Source organism: Odocoileus virginianus, chromosome 3, assembly GCF_023699985.2.
Source record: "Odocoileus virginianus isolate 20LAN1187 ecotype Illinois chromosome 3, Ovbor_1.2, whole genome shotgun sequence".
Lineage (NCBI taxonomy): Eukaryota > Metazoa > Chordata > Mammalia > Artiodactyla > Cervidae > Odocoileus > Odocoileus virginianus.
The window spans coordinates 64653373-64679469 of record NC_069676.1 but is presented as its reverse complement, the minus strand read 5'-3'; the positions used below and the strand labels follow the sequence as shown (position 1 = coordinate 64679469).

The 26097-nt window shown below is 46.4% G+C and overlaps 1 protein-coding gene across 2 annotated transcripts in view; it reads right to left on the bottom strand.

Moving 5' to 3' along the window:
• Nucleotides 1-24964, bottom strand: part of CYFIP2 (cytoplasmic FMR1 interacting protein 2) — a 111662-nt gene extending 86698 nt beyond the window's left edge. For both annotated transcript variants that reach the window (XM_020893445.2, XM_020893446.2), the window contains exons 1-10: nt 24826-24964; nt 22961-23050; nt 16398-16475; nt 14761-14862; nt 12332-12513; nt 10447-10543; nt 9353-9481; nt 6954-7058; nt 4260-4351; nt 2354-2471 (exon numbers count right to left, since the gene is read on the bottom strand). In XM_020893445.2, coding sequence (XP_020749104.1) covers nt 2354-2471; nt 4260-4351; nt 6954-7058; nt 9353-9481; nt 10447-10543; nt 12332-12513; nt 14761-14862; nt 16398-16475; nt 22961-23050; nt 24826-24942 — 1110 coding nt within the window. In that variant the 5' untranslated portion in view covers nt 24943-24964. The remainder of the gene's footprint in view (nt 1-2353; nt 2472-4259; nt 4352-6953; nt 7059-9352; nt 9482-10446; nt 10544-12331; nt 12514-14760; nt 14863-16397; nt 16476-22960; nt 23051-24825) is intronic.
• Between the last annotated feature and the right edge of the window lie 1133 nt (nt 24965-26097).

Below are 26097 nucleotides of genomic sequence, written 5' to 3'. Positions count from 1 at the left end.
ATTTGTGAATTTCCCTACTTACTAAAATTTATTTACTGCCTCAAAATCAATCCTTGCAGTGCTTTCATGGTCATTTGCAGATGTGTGCAGAGTGGCAAAAACATCTGAATCATGTTCCCAGCTGAGGCTGAACAACACAACTCTCTGCCCCCTTGTTTCAGCTCTTACTGTAAACAAGTGTCTCTTTCCTGATCTACTTAATGCCTCATTTTCCACTTTCTTATACTTTTTACTGGTGATTTCACTATTTAAAATGGCCCCTAAACACAGTGCTGACTCTCTGTCTATGCCTCTGTAAAAAAGGAGGCTGTGATGCGCTTTATGGAGAAAATATGTATTTTACTTTTTAAATATTTATTTATTTGCTTGGCTTCACCAAGTCTTGGTTGTGGCATGCAAAGTCTTAGTTGTGGTACGTGGGATCTAGTTCCCTGATCAGGGACTGAACTCAGGCCCCCTGCATTGAGAGTGTGGAGCCTTAGCCACTGTACCACCAGGGAAGTCCTGAAAATAGGTGTTTTAGATAAACTTTGTTCAGGCATGAATTATAGTGCTGTTGGGTATGATTTAATGTTAACAAATCAACAATATATATTACATAAGGTGACTTTAAACAGAATCACATGTAAAACAAGGCTATATATTAAAAATCAGCTGACAGAAACACTGTGATCAGAGGCTCACAGAAACCTAACCCTGTATTTTCTGGAGGAGCGATTACTTGCTGATTCAGTGTTGATGGCCACTTTATAGAATATAACTGTTGTGAATACTGAGAATGATCTGTATATATACACGTATAATGTGTATAATTTTAAAAATACCTTTGAGCCAGACTCATTCTTGAAAGAAAGAAAGAAAGTGAAAGTGAAGTTGCTCAGTCGTGTCCGAGTCTCTTCGACCCGTGGACTGGTAGCCTACCAGGTTCCTCCATCCATGGGATTCTCCAGGCAAGAATACTGGAGTGGATTGCCATTAGATCACACCAAAACTGGACAAGAATTGAATGGTGTCCCTAGCACTTGAATTATTCCCATAGCTTAGCTTATGTTCAATTCACTGGCATATACAGTTAAGAAAGCCAAAGGTTTGGGCTTGACCCTGGTCCATGTCCACCAGGAGCCCTGCTAAGAATGTGGGCCACTCATCTAATGACCATACTGCTTGCATTTGGTCTCATTTCAGATGAGACATTTTGATCAGACATTTCCCTACTTTGGGTTTCGGAAAGAGTAATTACAGCTACTAGCCACATGGTGGAGGCAGTGAGCATAAATGGAGTAGTGCAAAGTCATCCTGGAGCTTCAAAAGGTAAAACAGGGAATGAAATCAGACCTGTATTTATTAAACCAACATATATATTCATCACAAGGTCTTCATAGAAAGAAATATAGAAGGATATATGAAAGTGAAAGTTTCTCAGTTGTGTACAACTCTTTGTGACCTCATGGACTATCTCTAGGCCAGAATACTGGAGTGGGTAGCCTTTTCCTTCTCCAGGGGATCTTGCCAATCCAGGGATCGAACCCAGGTCTCCTATATTGCAGGCAGATTCTTTACCAGCTGAGCCACAAGGGAAGCCCAAGAACACTGGAGTGGGTAGCCTGTTCCTTCTCCAGCGGATCTTCCAGACCCAGGAATTGAACCATCAGGGAAGCCACAAAGGATAATATATATATACCTCCAAATGTTAATAATAGTGGGTTCTTGATGGTAGCATTTACATGACTGTTTTTCCCTTCTTTTGTCTATCTGTATTTTTTCTGAGGCTTGTGCACTAATTGTGTTTCCCTATTTAAAAAAGAAGAACAGGAAAATCCAGTGCCAGTAAAAATGTAATTAGAAAGATCACAAGAGATTTTTACGACCTTCTTCTGTTCCTAATTGTATTTTCTGGCTTATTACAATGATTTTTATAATTGTTTTAAAATATTTAGATGGTGTTATGAGCATGATTGTCCAGAACTTTGTTTCTCTTGCCACCCACGGTGGAGGTGTTTAGATCACGTACAGACTAACAATTACTGGGCTGTTACTACCTGCTAGGTGCAATGCATTTTCCATACATCATATTGTTTAATCCTCTCAATGAACTTTTCCAGATACTATTAGCTCCATTTTGCAGATGAGGAAACTGAGGCTCAGGGATGCTGAATAACTTGTGAAGGTCAGAAGCAGAACCAGAATCAATTCCAGCTCTGGCTCTTGGCCATTCTGCCCTCCTGCATCCAAATGTATTCTCTCGCTCATCCACTCCCCAGGATCCCTAGGATCATTTCTTTTCTGGAGGTCCTCACCCCTTCTCACCCTAGTCCCACATGGGCCTCCATCCCACCAGCCAGAGCAAGCTCACCTCACTGTTGCTGTAGCGAGCGAGTTCCGAGATGAAGCGGATGTGGTCATCGCGGATCTGAACCATCTGCTCGCAGATATTGTACTGGGGGCTGATGCTGCTCTGGGTGCACGTCCACCTGGGCAGAAAATCAGGGGGTCAGAGTGGCTCCTGGCCCTGGGAGGGGCAGGCTCCTTCCATCCACTAGTTAGTCTTGGTGCTCAGCTAATGTGACTGGCTCCACTGGGAACAACCAAGAGGTGTCCTACCCACCAGCAACAGTGCCTGCTAAGTTCCACTGTAGGGACTCCAGGCTGCATGGAAAATACTTTGCTTCTCCTACTTGGAGCTGGCCTCTTCTAAGGGCCAATCCCACACTTTCCCAGGTAACGGGAGTCCACAGTACTTACCAGTCACACGAGCAGGGAGGGACTTGCAGCCTCTCTAGGGCTACAAAGGGCTGGAATCCAAGCTAAGAAAAAGCAAGGTGGGTGACCTCCTGGATCTGTCAACTGACCCTGGCAGCACTATGTTGTGTGGGTGAAGCTGGCATTGACAAAGGCCTTTGGGCGGGACTGGAAAAATCTAAAGGGGTTGTGTCTGTTTTTCAACAGCAAGCCGGGAACAGGGAAGCTCTTCACCGAGAGGAAGCCGCAGCCATCCTGAGAGGCACTGCTCTTTCTTGCCCTCATCTTCTCCCTCTCTCTCTCCTCTTTCTCCTCAACACTTCCGTCAATTTTTAAAAAAGAGATCTTTGAGAAAACACCTTAAATTGGGGAAATGAATGAATGAGAGTCTTTATTCTCCTTTGCCAACAGAACAAAAGACAACCCTGGTCACTGTCCTCTGCCATCCGGTGGGTGCCGGGTGACCCAGTGAACAGAAGCATGGGCACCAAGCAAGGCAGATGCACATTTAGGGAAAATTTAATATTTCAGAAGGACCTCTGAAAGGGCGCTCCAGAGAATACTGAGAAGGCGAACACTACCTCATGCCTTATACTTTGACATGACCTTTATTCTGAGTTCCCTGTGCAGGGTTGGGGACACATCACTCAAGCCTTTGACCCCCACCCTGAGCACATCACTACTCCAACCAACTTCAGGTGGCTAAGAATTCACACAGGAAATAAGTCCAGGATTCAGGACTCCAGGCTTTTCCTGGAAGACCTCCTCACATACCAGCAGCCACTGGGTTACGAAGCTGTCCCTGGTGAGACTCATGTGCAGTGGCTCAAAGCTGGTGGAGTTCAAGGACTCGGCATTTATGTATTTTTGAGGCCGTAATACCCTCATCCCTGATGAAAACATGGTTTGTCCCCCTCTGTTGGAAATGTAGGCAGAAGAAGCCTCCTTAACAAGGCCAGAGATCAAAGGGGTAGCCAAGCCTGTAGCCCAGTGTTCCCCAAACTTCCATGAGGTGCTGACACCCCGGATCTTAGCACAGATCACCTACAGGGTGGTTTATAAAACAACCTTGGAGGAGGCCATTGACCCAACGCTTCACAGCTGGAACTGTTGGTACCATACCCTGCACGGCATACTTACTGCATGGACACAAGACCTGAGAAGAGAACCAGTGGGATGAAGAACAAGGCCATCTCGCTCCATCTGGCCACGGGGGCCAGCACTCCTCCCCCTGCTCGGGGGCAGGAGGACTCCTGCTGTCCCCCTGCAGGTGGCATGGGCCACCGCGGGGGGAGAAGGGGCGGGGCTGTGCCCTGAGTGCTTTTGAACCCTGGCAGCAAAGGGCGGGTGCAAAAGGGCTCAGATCACCATCCGCTGCTCCCCTCTGTCAGGAGCCAGTGATGGACAGACTCCACCTGCCCAGGGTCTGGGAAGAGGGGAGGGGCTGAAATGGCCCCTCGGCCCCCTGCCCGGGCTGGGCGTCCTCGCGGGAGCCGAGAGACATTACGGCAGGCACTCACTTGGACTTGTTCTCTTCATAGTGAGCACTGGTCTTAATGTATCTGGCCAGCTCTATCTGCATGTCGCCGAAAAGGGGCACCACCTGCAGCTGCTGCAAAGGAAGCAAACACAGCTTGTGAGACACGGAGGGAGGGACCGGCATTGCCTTCCACTGGGAGAGCCAGGCCTCCGTGTGTGCCTCTGGGCTGACCCCTAGTTCTGCCTCCGATGATGCTACCATGTGACCCTGGGACCACAAAGAGCCTTAGCCAGCCTACAGATCCTCCTCTGCCTCCAACCATCTCTATGTTCCAGCATCTGAGCCCAGAGTGGCAAAGAGACTTGTCCAAGGTTACCTAGCAGGCAGAACAGATGAAGAACGAGAACCAGATGGCCTGCCTCCCGGGGCAGGGTCTTCTCTGCTCTAATTTCTCTTGCATTAAAGGCTCCTAGCTATTTCAAACTCTGGACTAGATGTGAGTGCCTGGATTCCTCTGGCTGGGAGTGAGTGACCTTCTTGAGAAACTCCACAAGGTGAGTTGAAACCTTGAACACCTAACACCAGAGGGCAGACTGCCATCCAAAGAGGAGGACTAATGGTGGGGAGGCTGGTATTCACTGTCTGCTTTTGATTCATGAGGCACTACAGTGCTAAATCCTTCAAAAACAGAGGACTTTTAGGGCAGTGAAACTATTCTGTATGATACTACAATGGTAGATGTAGGGGCTTCCCTGGTGGATCAGCAGTAAAGAAACCTCCTGCCAATGCAGGAGACACTGGAGACCTGGGTTCCATCCCCAGGTCAGGAAGATACCCTGGAGGAGGGCATGGCAACCCACTCCAGTATTCTTGCCTGGAGAATCCCAGGGATAGTGGAGCCAGGTGGACTACAGTCCATGGGGTCACAAAGAGTCAGACAAAACTTAGCAACAAAGTACAACAACAATGGTAGATATAGTCATTATATATTTGTCAAAACTTACAGAATGCACAATGCCATGAGTTATCCCTACTGCACACTATGGGATTTGGGTGATAATGATCTGTCAACAGTGCAGATTTATGGACTAAACAGATGTCCCTCTCTGCTGGTGAGTTGTGATAACAGGGGAGGTTGGGTATGAGTAGGGATAGGAGTTATGTGGGAAATGGCTGTTTGTTCTGCTCAATTTTGCTATGAGCCTAAAACTGCTCTAAAAAATAGTCTATTAGGCAAAACAGAAAATAGTTATCTCACTCCATAGAATAGTGGAGTGAGGTCAGTACTACTATTATTCTCGTTTAACAAGATGGACAAATTGAAGCTTTGACAACTCAGCTAGAGTGATTTTTTTTTTTTTTTTTTTTCACAAAGTCAGATAGCTAGAAGCCAAGGGGCCAGGATTATAACCCAGGGTTCTGACACCTATGTCGCTCACTGAATCCTCAAGGGAACACCATTAAGTAGACACCCTTCACATTCCTATTTTTCAGGTTAGAGAACTCAGTTTCAGGGAAGTTCTGTGACTTTTTCAACATCACCCAGTTATGTAGTGGAAGAGAGAGACTAAAACCCAGGTCTGTGTGAGGTGAGACTGTGGTCTTCAATTCCACCCCCATCTCATTTACGTGGATCTAAGGAAGGGGTGGACTTTGCCAGTTCCCCCCAGATAAGCCCAGTTTTCATTTTGGGCAGTCCTAGAGAAAAGTGAAAGTTCTAGCTTCAAAAAGAAGCCAAGCCAAGCCTTAGGATGCTTTTGGTGACTTGTGCATCTGTGCTAAGTCACTCAGTTGTGTCTGACTCTTTGCGACCCCGTGGACTGTAGCTCACCAGGATCCTCTGTCCATGGGATTCTCCAGGCAAGAATACTGGAGTGGGTTGCTATGACCTCCTCCAGGGGATCTTCCCTGTCCAGGGATCAAACCAGCGCCGCTTACATCTCCTGCATTGGCAGGCGAGTTCTTTACCACTAGCACCATCTGGGAAGCCCCTTGGGTGACTTACTTCCCCCCTAACCTCCAAGAGTCAGTGAGACCCAGGCCCAGCCACATCTTCAAAGGGATCCACTTTTAATTTAAGCCTGATTTCCCCATGTCTGATCTCAGAGGCTCTATTCCACCTGAAGTGCCTGATGCTAGGATACACTGATGACATGGAACTGACTTCCAAAGTAGAAAATCCCTTTGCAAAATCCTCAAAGGCAAACCTCAAGGTTTGTTGTTAAAGCTTTGGGGCCAGAAGATGAAATCTCTGAGGCACTGGAATGGACTGAGAGCAGGCTAGACCCCATAAGGCATTCTACCCAGAGGCGGGGCGCAGAGTAGGCCTCTGGTAGACCAGGAGAGTCTGTGAGCTTGTGAATGTGAATCAATGTAACGTCCAGTCTTTAATCCTCCTGCAATTGTGAGCTCTGATTTATTAAAGCAGGCTCTGTCTTCTGGGACATACCTCTTTCTTTAGATGGCAAGGGGTTTCAGGAAAGGGTAAAAGCAGTGTGTGGAAAGCATTGCAAGGCCTTCTGGCTGTGTCCTGAGACTGGGGCACACACCTTCAATAGCGTGGATTCCTCTACCCAAGGCAGCTAGGGCCCCTGTCTCTATCCTCCTCCTCCTCTTGGGATCCTCAGAGCCACAGTTCAATCAATAAGCACCACTCTTTGCTGCCTAATTTCATTCCTTTCCCCCGAGAGACCATCCCCTAGCCCACTGCCCAGCCCCAGCCCCAGGTGCTGACCTTAAAGAACTTATCAATTTTGCTGAGGTTGATTCTCTTCTTGGCATCCAATTTGTAAATGTTACTGACATTCCCATCCATCAGGTACAGACCGAAACCCATTACCTAGCATGAGAAGAGGCAGAGACAGAAGCCAGTCACATCCACTGGAAATGTTTCATAAAACCAAAAAAAAGCAGACGTGGGCATGTGCACACCCACACCCCCTGTAGTGACATATTCTATGACAAAAACCCATGTGTTGGCACAAAGGAGGACACGTAGGGCTAATCTCAATCAGAAATTTGATTTCTGTGAAGACAAGCAGAGGACTCTTTCATTTATTATTGCGGTGGCCACTTCTTGAGTCCTCCCCATGGGCCAGAGTCCATGCTTAGGGATTTAGAAGACATTATCCTTAATTCTCACCATCTTATGAGTCAAATTCTACATGATAACCTTATTCTACAGATGAGGAGCTGGAGACACAGAGAGGTTAGACAGCTTGCCAAGATAACACAGATAGTAAGCTGCAGAGATAGGATCTGAACCGGGATCTGACAACAACATACATGCACTTAGATCCTTCTCAAGAAAGACTGAGTGATGCTGCTGCTGCATCCCCAGGCCCTGGCAAACACTGCGGGCACTTGATGCATACTCACTAGATGGTAAATGAATGTGAAACTATTCACCCTTTCCCCAAGGAAACTACAACAAAGATTCCCAAGGAATCTCATTGGTGACTTCATTAACCAAAAGAACACATTTTGGCTGACAGTGCCCTATAGGCAGGTTGACAAGCTGATTCTAAACATTCCAGTCCATGTAACATGGGGTTGGCCAAAAAGTTCATTCGGGTTTTTCCATACAATGCAACGGAAAAACTACCACAAATGTTTTGGCCAACCCAATAGTTTCCTGCATGCTGGCTTACGTCGCTCCTTTTGTCAAATGTACAGCAAGCCCGAGGGAGCCTGAACAACTAGGTTGAAAGCAGCTCCCTCGGCTCGCAGTTGCTCTGTGACGGGGGACTAGTCATGCCTGACACCTAAGGGACTGGGCTAGGGGATGGGTACTTGCGGTGCTGCAGGGGGCGTGCCAGACTTTTCCCTTTAAGGTGGAAGGCGCCCCCTGCTGGCATCTGAGTTTACTAACACACCGTAGAGAGCCTGGAAACGGCAAAACTCCAAGAGGCCAGGTTGAGAATTGAGAGGGAGAAGGCTGGGAAGCCGAGATGTGGGAGGATTAAAAGCAGGCAAGAGAAATGAAGAGCCGAGAATCTGATAGCAGCATGTAAGGATGCTTGGTGAAGCGGGGTTTAGTAACCTAACTTGTGGAAGCAACAATTCTGGGCAGAGCTGTGGTAATTGCCTGGACAAAGCACTGGTGTGAGAGAGCTGCTGAACTCTTGAGTGACTTCTCTGAACTTCTGACTGTGCAGAGGAAGCCAGAGTGAATGAATGAGTCACAAAGCCACACTCTCCTGCAACCTTCTTCGAGATGCTATGGAAAGAAGGGAACACCAACAGGGTTGGTATTCTTGAAATAAGAGGTGACATAGAGAGGAAGAAAAAGTCAAATCACCAGGGGAACTCTGAAAGGGGAGAAAAAAACAAAAGAGGTGATGCAGTGTATAAAGAATATGGAGAACATTATTCATTTCAGTGCTATTGCTTTCAGAGAGAAGTTAGAAGTAACCTAAGCAGCTAAGGACAGAATAATGGCTAAAGAAATGGAAACTCATCCATATAACATTATTTAAGGGCTGCGTGTTATTCCAAATGCACTTAATGAAATGGGATAAATAATACACATACATAATTTATGTAAACTGCATATGTTGAAAATATATCAGCACAGAAAAAAAGAGAAAGACATACATCAAAATGCTAAAAGTGTTATCTCTGGGTGGAAAGATTATAAGAGATCTGATTTTTTAATGCTTTTCTGTTCAGAATTTCTACAATGATAAACATCACTTGATAATTTAAAAATGAAACGTGTAAACTGATGAAACAAACAGTACCGTTTTGGCAAAATATAGTAAAAGCTATAAGTTTTGCCTTCCCCATGGGTTGGCAATTTTCCTCTAGGATGTCTGACTTAACAAGAGTATGGACACAAAGTGCCCCAGAGTTTCAGTGCACTTTAGCAAACAAATACCAAATGATAGAGGATTTGTTAAATGACAATGTCCCCATATAATGAAATACTAGGTAGCCATTAAAAGTCACATTGTAGACATAGCCTTAATGCTGTCTAGAAAGGTGTACACAACATATCAAAGGGAAAAAATTGGTTACAAAACCTTTTGTATAGCAAGATCTGCACTATGCTGAAGCAAGAAGAAAGAAATAACTTCTAAAAATGATTTTAAATAAGAAGGAGGTGAGAGGGTGTGACTGATTGAGCTGTACCTTGAGGAGCATGTGCTTCTCACTGGGGGTCAGATACATCTTGTTCTCGTAGTAATCCACGCAGATGTTGACAATGTCGGCCAGCAGCTCCTCGTAGCCTGGGATCACTTCCAGCTGCTGGTGGAGACACTACACAGCAGCGCCCCCCTCTGGTTAGCCCCTGCCCTGCATCCTCCTCACTTAGAGCACCCGGGATGGCTCACTGCTGGGCCCCGGGCAGGGCACGGCCTTGCTGACCACACCAGGTGGAGCGGAGCCTGCAACCTCTCAGAGTCTACAGCGGTTGGTCAGAACTGCCGCACATCACCCGGGGCAGGGGCCTGCCCCTTAGGGGGCCTCCACTGTATTTCCTGGCAGTTCTCATGGTTAGAAATGCTTTCTCTGGCTGAACAGAAAGCAGTTCAGCTTTATAGCAATTGGCCTGTGGTCATCTCGGCTTAGTTCTGAGGGTGTGTGTAGACTGAGCCCCAAATGTCTCCAAGGATGATAGTGGGAAGACCCAGCTCAGTGGAGGAGAAATGGGCCAGCAGGCGTCTCCCAGTACAGGACTCAGCAATACAAAGACACTTCCTATACAAGAAGACCTGAGGTCTCCATCCCAGGCCCCTTCACCATTGAGTGGGAATATCCTGGGAAAGCCATGGCGCTAACTATAACCACATCTTCTTATGTCTTTGTCTGTTAAGCTCTACATGCTATAGTATCTCATTTATTTCTCACTGCAATCCTAAACAGCCCTATTTTACAGAAGAGGAAACTGAGGCTGAGACCTTGCCCAAGGCCTCACAGCAGGGCAATGGAGGGTCCAAGATGAGAAAACAAGGCAGTCTAACTCCAGAAGCCAAGCTCTCAACCTATACCAACCTATACCGGGGCAGAACACTGGCTATAAGGTTTTCTAAGAACAAACTGAAGAGGGTGAAGTGGCCGTCTGCGGTTGGGAAGAGACACTTAAATCTGCAGCTTAAAGCTTGAGTAGAGCAGAGGGAATGAATGATCTGGGCGGAGCTCCTCTGCCCGTGGGTCCCCCAACCTCCAGGCCCCAGCTTGCGTCCCAGGATACCAAGTCAGGACTGACATGGGTTTGCCATCACCTGGGTAATCCTGTTGTGGTTGGCCAGGAACATGGACAGGTTCTGCGACTCCTGGATGGACTGGGGGTCAGCCATCTTCCTCAGGAACTGTGCTGCCCTGGACGGGGTGGTGTAGAGAGGGATGCTCATGAATAGTTGCCCTAAGCCAGGCCTCAGCTCCCACCTAACCCAGATATACTATCCCCGAAGTTGCAGGGCTCTGAATGGCACAAGTGACTCTAATATCGAAGGAGAGCCTGTTCTGGAGTCATTTCACTTGTAGCTGTTTGCACCCCTGTAATAAGGGTGCCTGAAATTAAGAAGCAAGAATGCACTGAAGTTCAAAGACTAGGCAAGTTTAAGGGTAGCTAGCATCCCATCAGCCAGCCTGAGGGAGCAGGACCTAGTGAAACGGGCATCCTGAGCCTCATAGCGACCTCCAGCAAAACTACACAGTAAGTCATGGGGAAATATCACAAGCAGCGGAATGTTCTGTTTTTGTTGGGTATTACGTTATTTACAGGAAAATCTCAATGTTTCTAAACATTGTGGGGAAAACAAAAGTCCATTTAACCTGATGGGACAGAAGGGATGATGGGTGTGGGGAACACGGCGGGCCTTGAAGGGAAGAAACCACGGCACTGGGACTTCTCCAGCCTGACCTGGAGGTGGAGTTGGCGCAGCCCGTGTCACCAGGGACCGTGGAACACGGACAAGACACAGCAAGGTCCCAGCCGGTGCCCAGAGCACGTCAGCTGTGACAATGATGGCAGGAATCGACCACATCTGGGGAGAGTTTGGGGGGAAGCCACTGTACTATGAGCTGTCTATGAGATCTCTGTGAAATCGCCATTTCTGAATGGGGCTCTGCCTTCTGGGTACTGACAGGTTTCAGTTCACTCAAGAGGATAAATCAGCGAGGATCAGTCTGCTGTCTGCTTTCTCCAGTTACCTCGGAGCCCCAGGAGGACATGGTTCAAGGACAGGGGCCTTCTTCATCATGACACAGCAAACTCTTCCCAAGAGATATGTATGGACACCTTGGAGCTTATCTGAGCCTCAAGCAACACAGGTGGATTTGCTACTTTCACCTGCCCTCCCCCACTTTGGGGGTGGCTGTATGCAAATTTTTGGAGAGGAATGACCCCTCCCCCCCTCAGTCCTTCTTTCTTGTGAGCTGACACTGACCCTCAACTGACCCCAAAGGCGAGCACCCCTCCCATCAGCACCACCCCAACACACTCATACATAGTGTCTGAGGGAGGGATCGGCGCAGGACCCAAGCTGGAGCAAGGAGAATCCTTCTTGGGGCTTTTGCAAAATTTTTTCAAGGAGCTGCATCTTTTCCTTCCTTAGGAACTGGGGTTGCTATGCTGACTGGAGGGACGCTGCTGGAGGCCACACGGGGAATGAGCCTTAGAATGAAGCTGACACGGTGGAAAGATGAGCTGAGAGGCAGAGCGAACCAGACCAACAGCATCACCTGAGTACCTGGATCAGGTAGACCAGGACTTTTCTGTTCTGGGAGCCAACCCAGTTTCGTCTTTCACATGAGCAGTTTGAACTGGCTTTCTGATTCTTGCAGAGAATGACTCCTGTGACCATTTTAGGATTATATTAATCATAATATAATCTCAGACTGCATGGGACACAGAAAATGCTGCTCCATTGGTGGGGTAAATGAGGATTTGATTCCACCTCGATAGAAAACCCTGCCAAGACCCAGTTCTCCAAGGCTCAGCTCGGTATCTTATTCCCTAAGCTGCAAAAACAGAGGCAGACCCAGCCCTGCTGTGTCTGTGGGATGGCGAGCTTGGTTCTGAGCCTGTTAGGAGGGCTCTGTCCTCTCTCTCCCACAGGCCGGCTGCCCAGGAAGGCGGGGCGGGGGAGGGAGAGGAGCCCTGACCTCTTGTAGGCAGAGTGGTCGTTCTTGACACTGCACTTCATGTTCTTCAGCTCGTCCAAGACTGCAAACATGTTGATGAACTTGCCCAGGGTCAGGAGGTAGGCCTCGGAGACAAAGTCCTTCCGCCGCTCGGCATGACACAATCGCTTCACCTCACTGCAGAACCGCTCGATGGCTTTGCGCTGTGGGCAGAGGGGCAGCGGGTCAGGACCGGGCGGCCTGGTGGGGCGGCTCGCTGAGCTCCCTGCTGGGGAGCTGGTCAAGGCTCTCTGGGGGCTCTCCTCAGAGCCTGGACTTTTAGAGAAAGGCAAAACTGCCCAGAGGTCTTCCTCGGAGGAGTCCTGAAATCCTAAGCTGATTTCTAGAGGGAAGCCCAGAACCTGTCCCCAAGTGAGCCAAACCAATGAATTTATTCACCCCGTCTTTGCTGAGGAAGCATGCTGTCTTGTTTATGAGTGTATCCTAGCACCTAGGACGGGGCAGGCACTGGATAATTAGGGGGTAGCAATGGACAGTGAGAGGGACGTCAGAGAAAGAGCTCCACTCATCCAATAGATGCTGTTTATTGAGGATCTCCTATGTGCCAAGCATCATTCTTGGCCCTGGGGTAAAGCGGGGAACAAAACAGAAAAAAAAGTCTCTACCCAAAGGAACTTATACTCTAGTGATGGGTGACAGAAAACAAAATATCAAATAAATTCTCTATATCAGAATGTGGTATGAGCTGTGGAGAAAAATGAAGCAAGGCAAGGAGATAGGGAGACCTTCAAAGACCAGATCAAGCCACTTTCTCCTTCCAGAGTGTAAGTCCAACAAAACTTTCCAGGATGATGGAAATGTTCTGAATCTGCACTGTCCAACACAACGTCACATGTGAGTACCGAGCACTGGAAATGCAAGCGCCAAGGAGGATATGCACTTTACATTTTATTTAATTTGAATTCATGTAGACGGCCATACATGGCTACTGGTGACTGTCCTGGACAGAGGAGTTTCCAATTACTCCATGGCATCCCTTCTCTAAATACATCTTGTCAGGAGGCCCTCAATAAAGCAAGTAAGTTTAGTACTTACTTCATTTTTGGGTAGTTTTGCTATCTTGGACCTGTCTTCCCAAAGAGCTTTTAGGCCCCTTGAAGGCAGGTCCATGAAGATAATAATAGCACCTGTGAGTTATTAAACCTGCTCTATAGCCAGGGCTCTACAAATAGGGCTCTTTACTAATGGACCTTATTTATCCTTAAAGAAAACATGTGAAATGGGCATTCTTTCCAGAGGGTGAGAATATTGAAGGTGTCAGAGGTCTGAAATGACTTAAAGGTCACAGCCAGAAGGTGGTAGAACCTTGGCTTGCTCTGTATTCAAGGCTCTATCTGAATCTTCCCCACCACTTCCAGGAGGCCAGCACAGAGCTGGGCACAGGGCTGAGCCTGGGCCAGTGCTTGCATGTCTACTTAAGAGGCTCATAAATACATGTAGAACACATGGAGGGCAGAGAGTGCATGGCAGGACTACCACCCAGGCACGGGGTGGGCTTAAACTGCTCAGCCTGCATTCCTGAATGGCTTCCAACAAAACCACGATGACCAGCTTGCCCTCTTACCTGTCCCTCACAGGAGTCTTTGGCCATCTTTTCTCTTTTCCTCCTTTAAACACTGGCTCTTCTTGGCCTCCCAGCTGGTCCCTGCTGTTACTCTTCTCCCCTCACCTCCGCTCCCTTGCCCTTGACACCTGCCCCTCACCTCCCACCCACTAGCTGCACAGCAGCAAGAACGTTGTTTCAACACTCTGATCAGATCATGTCACCAGAAACTTCCAACAGCTTCCTGTAATGCTTGAAGAAGATCAGTGTTCTTTTCACAGCTATGATGCCCTACATGACTGAGTCCCTGCTCACCTCCCCAACCTCACCTTTTCTCACTCCCTCAGCTCATTATGCAGCCTCCCTGGTTTTGCTCCATTTCTTAAACCCGTCATGCTTCTTGAGGTTGCAGGGCCTTTGCCTCTGCAGTTCCTTCTGCCTGGAACCCTCTGCCCCTGGATCATCACCTGCCCACCTCTTTCACATCATACAGATCTCAGTTCAAACGCCACCTCCCTTGAGGCTGGCCCTAAAGTTCATCCATGTCGGAAACACTCTCCAGGCCAGAGGTTTGCTAATTGCACTTTATTCACAGCACATGTTCTGCTGTGTATTGTTTATGGTCGGTCTCTCCTCCCCCCCCCAAAATACTCTCCTTTGCCCACTAGGATGTGAATTGTATGGAGGGAGGGTGCTTGTCTGTCTTGCTCACCCTGGGGTGGGTCAGGGGCACTAGACAGTGTTTTGCCAAATGAATGAATAACATGGCACAGAAATCCAGACCCTTGTGTCTAGAAGGTGGGGGCCTTCTCAGTTGTCCTAGCCCAGACCCGCCCAGACCCCTCACCTGAAAGTACATGAACTTCATGAGCTTGGTGACCTCAGGCTCCAGCACTTCTACCGTCTTCTCATAGATCTCCACTCGGTTGGGCTGCTCATTGCATTTCACCTGCAGGGAGATAGGGGGTTTCGCACACCCTGGTTTGCCCAGGCAGTCCTGGTTCACACCTGCTGTCTTATTAACAGGGCCCGTTTTCACTCTCGAATGCACTTCATTTAGGATGAGAAGTGATATGGTGGCTGCACAGTGAGAGGAGGCTGGGGCAGCCCTGATAAAGAGTGAGTGCTTCTAGGCAGGACTGCTCCCTAGACATCGGCTGCAGGAAGGAAACCAGCTGGTTCCCAGAACGGAGCCCTCCTCCCCCACAGTCTGTTCTAGGCCCCCACCATGTGCTGTACGCACGTCTGTATTCATCTACAAGGTCTCCCTCCTTCCATCTTTCCCTCAGTCCTACCCTGGGGTGGGGAGGAGGTGGGGTGGGGTGCGGGGAGCTCTGCCATTTTCCAAGCAAAGAAGAATGTTCTCTCCATGGCTCTGAGTGCACTTGGGGCAAAGCCCGTGTCCGCACCTGGGCCCAGTGAGGAGCCCGTTTTCTCTGCCCAGGGGTTTTCGGCACATCAGAACCACGTGGTGGGTGTGTTCACAGCATGTGCACACAAGGCTGCTAACAGGTCATCGACACTGAAGAGTCAGCAAAGGGTAATAAGCACAAGGACATTCTTCATACTATTGTTTAGAAATTGTGAAAATGGTAGCACAAGCTAAACATCCACCGGTCGATGATTAAATGGATAAAGTATTAATATGATGCACTACCATTAATGTAACTGTTGGGGGCGATGAGACAGGTCTCTGACCTGACATGGAAAGATTGCTACCATTAATCTGGGTGGAAATAGCTGCAGGAAAGTACGGGTAATTTAATCCTGTTTTTATTGAATAAAACACAAAACAGTGCATGTGCTGGTGTGCCCATATATAATACAGGTACAGAGACTCTGAAAGGGTGTGAACCAAGCTGCTAGTAAGCAGTTCCCTCTGGGGGTTAGGACTGGGAGCAAGGGAGAGGAATGGTTTCTGTTTACACACTTGGGGTTTGTTGCTTTGGTGATGCTGGGACCCATGAATATAATATGATAATGATAAAAATACTATCTGTGTCAACATGAAAAAAGTCAGCTATAAAGAATGAAGTGTAAAAAAGCAAGTGGCTGAACCATATAAATAAGAACAACACGCTTTTGTAAATGACAATAATTTACAAAATAATAATCAGAAATATTCATGTTGTTGGAGGAAAGAGAGTCAGATGAACATGCAGCAAAGGGTCCATAGTGATTACGCTTTGGTGGGAGGAAGGGATTTGGGTGGTGGAGGGAGGGGGTGAGGCTGTCTTGCTTTCTACTTTACATCTTTCTGCAGTGGTTTGGGTATTGTACAGTTAGCGTATATTGCTTTCAAAATAAAAGGATAATGAATTTTTTGAAGTTGGCGTCAGTTTTATGGGATGCTCTCTGCACGTGTTCAGTGAGCCCCCCTGGGTAGGAGACTCCGCTTCACTCCCTGGCGCTGGGAGAAGGTCTGGAACCTGGGCGGGGTGGGTGGAGGGTGGAGACACCGCTTGCGGGGCAGGACCGTCTCACCTGGGGGATGGCTCGGGAGCAGCTGCGCCAGGTGTATAGCATGACCGCATACTCGTGCCCTTCCTCCAGCATTTCATTCTGAAAAGCAAAACGAGCTCAGCAGAGAGAAACTACTCCAGGGCCAGAAGACTTCTCCACAGCTCCCCTTGCCGCCACATCCTTGGACTCACAGTGCGGTCTCCAGACCAGCAGTATCAGCATTGCCTGACGGGGGTTGCTTATTAGAAATGCAGAGTCTCAGGCCCCTCCCTGGGCCTTTGGAATCTGAATCTGCATTTCAATAAAATCCCCAGGGAACTCACATTCCCTGGTGCAAAATAAGTTTGAGAAGCACTGGCCTAAATTATCCTCATCAGTCACCCCAGGGCTCTATCAGCTGGACACACTTTTCAAAGACAGATAGCTACCTCAGAAAGGTGGAGCAGATCCACTAGTTCCAACGGCAAAAGTTGTCCCAGATAGCAAGAAAATAAGCAAGCAGCCAAACAGAATGCACAGCAGGTAGGTTTAAAAAAAAAGAGTAAAAATTGTGAAAGTATAATATATTATTGTGTGGACTTCCCTGGTAGCCCAGTGGTAAAGAATACACCTGCCAATGTGAGTTCAATCCCTGGGTTGGGAAGATCCCCTGGAGGTAGAAATGGCAACCCATTCCAGTATTCTTGACTGGGAAATCCCATGGACAGAGGAACCTGTTGGGCTACAGTCCATGAGGTCACAAAGAGTTGGACATGATTTCAAGAGTAACCACAATATTATTGTGTATTGAAAAATATCTTGGTGGAATACATATCAAGACTATGAGGAGCAAGCTCTCTGTGGGGCTGGATAAATGGGAGCTTTCACTTTTCGTTTCACATAGTGCTATAATGTTTGCATTTTAATAAGAGCCCATGCTGCTATTTCATACTCAGGAAGATGGTTAAGATCAAGATTAAGATTTTTAAAAATAATACAGAGCAGATGGTAAAATTAACAACAGCATGAAAAATGAACCTGATTACTCACCTCACCTAGTAACTGCTTCAGTGGAAAGAACCCTAAACTCAGGGTCTAAATATCTGGGCTGAAGTCCCAGCTTCATCACTTCTTAGCCCTTTGGCCTTCAGGAAGTCACTTAACCTAAAATTCTCCATCCAGTCATCTGTATAATGATGATGACAGTAACAACCTCAGAGAATTTTGTGAGAACTGAATAGAATACAAACATAACACAGTGGTGGTTTAGTCGTGTCCGACTCTTTGTGACCCCATGGATTATAGCCCACCAGGCTTCTCCGTCCACGGGATTTCCTAGGCAAGAACACTGGAGTGGGTTGTCATTTCCTTCTCCAAGGGATCTTCCTGACTCAGGGATCAAACTCATGTCTCCTGCACTGCAGGCAGATTCTTTGCCACTGAGCCACCAGTGGCAAAGCCCACAAGCACACATATACGCTAGGCAATCTGTAAGAGAGCTTGGAGTATTACTAGGGAGAAGATAGTCTGGCAGTTCCTCAAAAAGTTAAATCACAGAGTTACCATATGATCCAACAATTTCACTCTAAGGTATATACTCAAGAGAAATGAAAGCATATGTCCACACTGAAACTCCACACTTGCTCACAGCAACATTATTCTAATAGTCAAAAAAACAGAAACAACCCAACTGTCCATCGATGGATGAACGGATAAATAAAATGTGATGTAGCCAAGCAGAGTAGTACGCATCTGTAAAAAGGAATGAAGTACTGATCCATGCTACAACATGGGTGAACTTTGAAAACTTTATGCTAAGTGAAAGAAGGCAGACACATAAGACCACTATTATGCGATCTATTTAGACGAACTGTTCAGAATAATCAAATCCATAGAAACAGAAACCAGATTAGTGGTTGGGGGACAGCAGAATTGGGAAGGACTGCTAAAGGGTTTGGGGTTTCTCTTTGTGGTGATAGAAATTAGACAGGGGCAATGATTGTACAACATTGTGAATCTACCATAAAAACAGTGAACTGTACACTTTAAATGGTGAATCCTGTTATATGAAGGACATCTCAAAAAATAAACTAAAAAATAGTATTACTAGGCCATCTCTTTTGTAAATGTTCATACTGATACAAAAACGAGCCTTTACTCAATTATTTTTTATCCCACACATCATATCTATTTCATAATACCTTCCTAGCACAAGATCAGATTTAATTTGGAGCTTATTCCTTTTTATAGTTTTGTTTTCAACAGCAAATGTCACTGACGAGTCACACTTTCAATTCTTAATTTAGAGAACTCTTTAAATCAGTAACATGTTGTCCTTGAGACCGGAAAGAACCAAGATCAAGTCTGTGGGTCTTCTGCTGCCTTTGCTTCAGAACATGTGTCAGAAAAGGGAAGTGACAGTAACATGTAGGGAACATGTGTCTAATTATGAGCATCAAGCTGCCCACTGGCAGGTGTTAGGATCCCACTCACTCACCCACTGAACCTTTCACCGAGCACTCACGCAATCCGCGCTCATTGCTCCCTCCTAGGAACAGGCCAGGGCACAAGAATGCTGTGGACTCTGCCCTGTGGGCAGTTCAGCTGACCATCAGTTAGGTTTGTTGTATAATCATGCCTGGAATATAGAGGTCAAGATGGTGTGGTGGATAGAGCCTCAGGGAATATGAGTTCTGCTCTTGGCTCTGCTTGGACCCACCTTTTACCTGGAAAAGGTCATGGTTTCATCATTTGGAGGCAGAGAATTGGCCTAAATCAGCAGTCCCCAACCTTTTTGGCACCAGAAACTGGTTTCAGGGAAGACAATTTTTCCACGGACCAAGGTGGGGGGTGAAGGTGGTTTCAGGATGATTCAAGTGCATTACATTTATTGCACATTTTATTTCTATATTTCTTATATTTCTTTCTTTCTTTCTATTATTATTACATCAGTTCCACCTCAGATCTCCAGGCATTAGAACCCAGAAGTTGGAGATCTCTGGCCTAAATCACTGGTTCACAACCTGGCTACCCATGAGTCACCTGGGTAACTCCTGATGCCCAGGCTGGACTCCAATGGAATGAAATCTTTATCTCTGGGGGAGGGGTCCAGGCATGAGTGGTTTTTTTTTTTTTTTTTTTAATGCTTTCTAGGTGATTTCAATGTGCAGCCCAGGTTTATAGTTGCAGGATTAAGGCTCTCTCATGTTCTTTACATTTTTAAGATCCTGTAGGTCCGTAATTTAACCCAATGTGAATTCACTTCAAGTTTCAGATTCCGGCAGACTGTACCTCTCAGCACTTAACTTTGGACACTAGGTCCCCACCTCACTCCCAGAAAAGAACCCTTGACTGTTCCTTGTAGCTGGTCAGTTACATGGTTTACACACTGTCTCCTCCTCTTCCCCTTTCCTCTGGCTATCCTGCCCTTTGAGAGATCCACCTTGCCCCAGTGTGGGCAGGAATAGGACAAGAAGATGAACATCTCATGAAGCCTCTTGCTGCTGACAAGCTACTCTAGACAAAGTCTGAACAGGGTACAAGGATGAAACTGTTGAGGAGGTGAGGTTTGGGTATTATCCATGAACATCAGCAGTGCACCCTATTTTGGACTTTGCCTAAAACCTTATCAACACTATCCCTGTGTCAGTAGAATAGTGGCCCCCAGAAAGATGTCTGCAACCTAAAACGTAGGACCTATGGAAACAATTCCTTACATGGCAAAAGGATGGAATGAAGCTAGCAACACCGAGATGGGGAGGTTGTCCTGGGTTATTGGGTGGACCCAGTGTGATAGCAAGGGTCCTAAGGGAGATGAGACAGTCAGAGCAGGAGATGTGAGGATGGAGACTGAAGTGGTGTGACTGCTAGCTGGAAGGGGGCTGAGCCAAAGAATGCAGACAGCCTCTACAACCTGGAAAAACAAGGCCACAGATTCTCCTCCAGTGCCTTCAAAAGCAAATGCAGCCCTGCCAACACCTGGATTTAATCCTGTAAGATCCCATGTCAGACTTCGACCAAAAGAACTGTAAGCAAGGGAATCTGTGTTATGTTAGGTCACCAAATCTGTGATAATGGTTACAGCAGCAATAGAAAAGGAATACAGTCCCTCTCCACACTGGCCCCTCCTCTGACATCCCTACTGGTGCCCCTGGCCTGGTTTTTCCAGGAAACCTCAGTCAGCACTGTTCCAGCTCCCCTCGGCCCCAGCCCCCAGCAGACTGTGAAGCCAGGCAGAGTCGCCCCCCCGAGCCTCTTACATCCCTGACCCCTCAGCCACTCCTCAGGCCACTGCCCTCATCCGGCCCTTGACACATCCAGGGTAGATAACCTTATCTCAACTGATGTATTTGCTTCTCTCATGCCTCCTTACTACTCGTTCTGCACAAAACTAACAAGCGAAATTTATTCCTCAAGTATAGTTCTGTTCACATTTTCCTCATTAATGAAAACTGTCTATTGCTACTGATCTTTTTTTTTTAATTAAATGAAGGAAAGCCCTCTGTCATGAACTGACTTGTGTCACCCCCCAACCCCAAATTCATATGTTGAAGTCCTAGCCTTGGGACCTCAGAATGTGACTATATTTGGAGACAGGGCCTTTAGAGAGATGATTAAGTTAACATGAGGCCATTATCCAGCCTGACTGAATTTGGACACAGAGAGACACCTTACATGTGTCTACACAGACAAAAGACCACGTGAAGACACAGCCAGAAGGCACAGACAGGCCTCAGGAGAAACCAACCCTGCTGACACCTTGATACTGGATTTCTTGTCTCCAGCAACAGGACAAAATAAATTTGTTATTTAGGTCACCCAGTCAGTGGCATTTTGTTATGGCAGCTCTAGCAAACTAAGACACCCTCTATGCACCTAATTCGTTATGAATATCCCCAAGAGTTTCCCTACATGGACTTCACAGTTCCAATCCAGGGAAACTCTGAAGACTTTTCCTCTGAGCCTCTCCTTACGCTTCTTCCACCAGCTGTATGCCCTCCCCATCTCCTCTCTGACATAAAATTCTAATTGGGTGGGTCAGCGGAGGTCAGAGCTGGGAATCATAAGTCCAGTATTCTAGGTTCAGCCCTGTGATTTACTAATTGTGTGATTGTGAGCAACCTGCTTATTAACTTCTCTAGGTCTCAGTTTTCTCATTCCGAAAATGTGTATAATGATCTCTTTGCAAATCACAGGCTGTAATAAGGTTCCAATGATATTATGTATGAGAAAATTTTACAGAGTTTAAAGTACAATATATATATATGTAAGTATATATATATATAGTTATAATGTGTGTATGTGTGCAAAATATACAAAGCTATACTCAAAAGCTACTTCTTGCAACAAGCTTTCTCTGACCCTCTCAAGGTCACTTAAAAATTCTGAACTTTCACCATGTCTTTTATCTTCAACATTGTACATTTTTGTCTGCAAAGACTTGTCTAGAGCATGTTTTATAGTCAAACAGATATGGGTTTAGCTCTGTCATTTGGCAGTGGCAGGACCCTGAGTAAGTTACTTCACTTTTCTGGACTTTCATTTTCCCCATCCATAAAGTGGGTATTGTAATAAGACATTCTTCCCAGGGTTGAGGTGACAATTAATTGATACTGCATTTGAAATACCTGCACAGAAAATGTTCAATAAATGCTAAGTTTGTCTATTTCCCATTTGATTCATTGAGAACTAAGACCCCACCTGTCCCTGCATACACGCCGTGCTCCCCCACCTCCGCCCCTCAGCCCTTCAGCATTCAGCAGGATCTGATCAAGTAGCAGGCACACAATATTTATTGAGTGAATGGGCAGGGTGTGGTGAGACAAGGGTTTAGCCTATCGATGATATAGTGAGAAAGGTCCTCCGAGCTGCAGTCAGAGACTGTGAATGAGGAATTGTGGAATTCTTCTGTTCTTTATTCTTTTTAAAGAAACTTTAAACTTTTTACTTTATGTCTTAGGTCAGGATGTGCGCAGCATGTGAGATCTTAGTTCCCTAACCAGCAATTGAACTTGTGCCCTCTGCACTGGGAGGGCAGTCTTAACCACTGGACCGCCAGGGAAGTCCCTGAATTCTTTAAATGTCAGTGATGCATGAGGGTGAAATCATGAAAGCCAAAGGGAGGAAGGTACCCACACAGGTGGGTCAGACACAGACCCATCAAACCACTGGCCCTTGTCTGTGAATGATTTAGGCCACCAGCTTCCTCCAGTCAAGAATGTGTTACTCCAAAACTTTGAGAAACTTTGTGCTTTGGTCAAGAGCGAAAATTCCACACAGCCAGTAATCTATAAAGTACAAAACAAGGCAAGATCTAATCAACTGTTAACCCCAAAGATAGAGAGAAGTTCAGGAAAGCAAACAGTGGGAATAGAGTTGGGCCCCAAAGGTGAGCAGGATTTGCAAGGCTGGAGGATACAGACCAGTGTAGCTCAGGCATGGACAGGGGATGGTTGGGGCCTGAAAAAGGGCTTGAGGAGATGGATCCTTCTGAGGCAGTGGGTTCTTGGAATAGCTGAGCCCCTGGCCCTGGCAAGAGAAGCTGCCCACAGCCCTGCCCCCACCAGGAAGGGCTGTGTGTGTGCCTGAGGGTCACGGAGACTTACCATGCTGGAGTGCACTGTAGCCTGCTCAATGTACCTTGCAATGCCTGTGACAAATGCATTCCTGTCCTCGAAGTTTGTGTCAAAGTTAGCCTGCAGGAATTAAAGGATAGGAATACTTAGTGGTTGGAAAACAGGTTCAAGATGGCTGGGTGTCCGGGAAATAAACTGCTGCCAACAAATGCCCAAGTTCTCCGGGGAAATCTATCTCCACACCACCCTCTCATCTTCCATTGAGAAATCCCACCCTGCATTCCCCTGGGCAGAAGCTGGCCACAGACAGGGGCTGCATCTGCTTCCCATGGGTAATCAGGTTCACCCAGAGAGCCTCACAAGTAAAAACTTAAACTATACAAGCCTAAATAGCTTGTTAAAAATGGAGTTTTTTTTTTTTTTTTTTTTAAGAGAAGCAGACTCACAGATATAGAGGAACAACTAGTGGTTTTTTTCTAGAAGGGGAAGAGCAAAATGGTGGGGTGGGAGGTACACACTAGTGGGTGTAAGATAGGCTCAAAGTTGTATTGTATAACACTGGGAATACAGCCAATATTTTGCAATAATTGTAAATGAAATGTAACCTTTAAAAATTGCATTACAAATTTAAAGATGTTTTTAAAGGTGAAGATACTAAAGAAAAGGAAAGGTATACACTGTTTTCATTTCGTTGTTGCAAAAATATTTGCCTGAGGGTGCAGATACCTCTGTACAAGAATAATAACTGCACTAATTTTTTGTAATAAAAAAACTGGAAACCATCCAAATGTCCATTAACAGCCAAAGGCTAAATAAATAATAGCATATCCATAAAATGGGCTCATAGGTACTATGTGCTGGTTAAAAATAGTATGGCAGCATTGTAGTATTGTCAGGAAAAATACCCAGAATAAATTTTAAGTTAAAAAAGTCAAATCATAGAGGCTTTTACCATCCTCTTTTGGTAAAAAAAAAAAAGTTATATATCTACATGGTAAAAAGATGTGTGTGTGTATATGCATGTATATACAGACATAGTTTCAGGGAAATTTTTATTTGTTATACTTTGCTGTATTGCTTATAATAAAAAGATATCTACATAATTAAAAACTTACTGTGGGTTAGACAATGTGAATAAACCAACTTGATGAGTTGAACCTTCAGGCATGTGCTTAATAAATCAAGCCATTGAATGAAATTAAAAATATACTATGCATTTATTCTTAGTCTCATTTAGCAGTTCCAGAACTTTCAAAAGGTCAAATACAGCAAAAAAGCTAAAAATTTACAATTAACTTACTCTTCCTTAACATGGTACACTCGCCCAGCACACTCAGACAAGGTGCTATTTGCAAGGCTGACTCCAGCTGCACCAATACCCTTCCCACCATGCCCAGTGGGGATCAGTTTGAGCAATCTGATCACAATTTGTCACGAGCTTGCCTCTTTTGGGCAAAAGTAAACAACTGTGACTAGCTTCCCCAAGCCATTATTGGCTGTGGGGAGTTGAAGATCTCTTCTCACATACATGAAGAAAAAGTAATTACCCAGGCAGGCTCTAGGGGTTTTTTAATGGTGATATTTAATTCATGAGGTCAGAGCTGCCAAGACCTTGGTTGGTGCCACAGCAAGAACAGCCAGGAAGGTATTTGGGGTCAGAACAGATCAACAAGCCTTCCCCTGGGAAGAGAAATAGCGCTGGTAGACGTTTACTAGCTAATCTATTTCTTACACTCAGCTCCACCACTGCACCGGGGACTCCATCAGTTCACACCTTTCACCTTCTAGATTCAGGCAGCAACCCCCCCCCCACCGCCTGCAGGGCAAACCCTCTCAGGGGGTCCCCAGAATTCCTGAGCCCCTCATCCTGGTCCCGGTGCTCTGGGAGGACTTACCTGGTACATGATGGAGGAAGGTGGGGGCTCGATGCACGGCTGCTGATCAGGGAGGGGCAGCTCTTCCAGCAGGTCCACGTTGGACAGGGCATCTTCCAGGGTGACGTGGGTGGTCATGGCTGCAGTTTCGTTGCCCGCGCTGAGGGGATACAAGAGAAGGAAACGGAGAGTTTCAGGGGCCTCCAAACATTCCTCCCAGGCCCCCCCAGTCCAGGCTTCTTCCAGGGCATCCAGGGAGGTAAGTGACATGCACTGGGACCACTTCCCCTTGCTACTTTTTCACAGATGCACTCAACCTGTGTGGGATATCTGAGGATGTCCTTACAGTTTGTGTGTGTGCGTTAGTTGCTCAGTCACGTCTGACTCTTTGGGACCCCATGGACTGAGGCTTGTCAAGCTCCACTTCCACAGAATTCTCCAGGCAAGAATACTGGAACGGGTGGCCATTCCCTTCTCCAGGGGATCTTCCCGACCCAGGGACCAAACCCAGGTCTCCCACATTGCAGGTAGATTCTTTACTGTTTGAGCCAGCAGGGAAGCCCCCTTTACATTTACAAAGTACTTTTTTATGTCTGTTGCCTCAACTGAAACTCACACCACAATCCTCTCATGGCTAGTGGTATCACATCCACATAATCGATGGAAGACCAAGGCTCAGGGAAGTTACGTGATGCCCATGCGACCACAGAGACCAGCAGTAAAGGACCTCAAGACATGCCTGACCCTGAGACATGGCTCAAAGTCAACCTCCAGTTTTTGCTATTCGAGGAGATATTTATCAGTTCCACTCTTCAATTCTTGCATAACACAAATATCCATTATCAAGAGTGCCAAAGATTATCAACTTGAAACCAGAGTTTGAAGTTAAACTGGGGGTCAGAGAATTCAGACTCCAGAGAATTTAACCTGATTTGCAAAAACATTAGCGCCATTGTCTTCCTTGGCCTAGAAGTATGGTATTCTTTGTCAGCTACATCAAGCAAATAAGCCTGAGATGGACATTTCTGTGTCTCAAACCCTGGCAGAGTACAGCGGCTTTGATGAGAACTTTGCCAGACACTGAAGTTGAAGAGGTTCTAAACAGCACTTACCTATCTGGAGCTAACTGCTATTTTAAGAACTCAGCACTCAGCAAACAGAAAACTCATTTTTTAAAGCCTATACAAAACATTAATAAAACATGATCATGATTTAGGGCATACAACAAGTTCTCACAAGCTCCCCCAAATATGACCTTCTAGAAGTCATATTCACTGACTACGTGCCATAAAA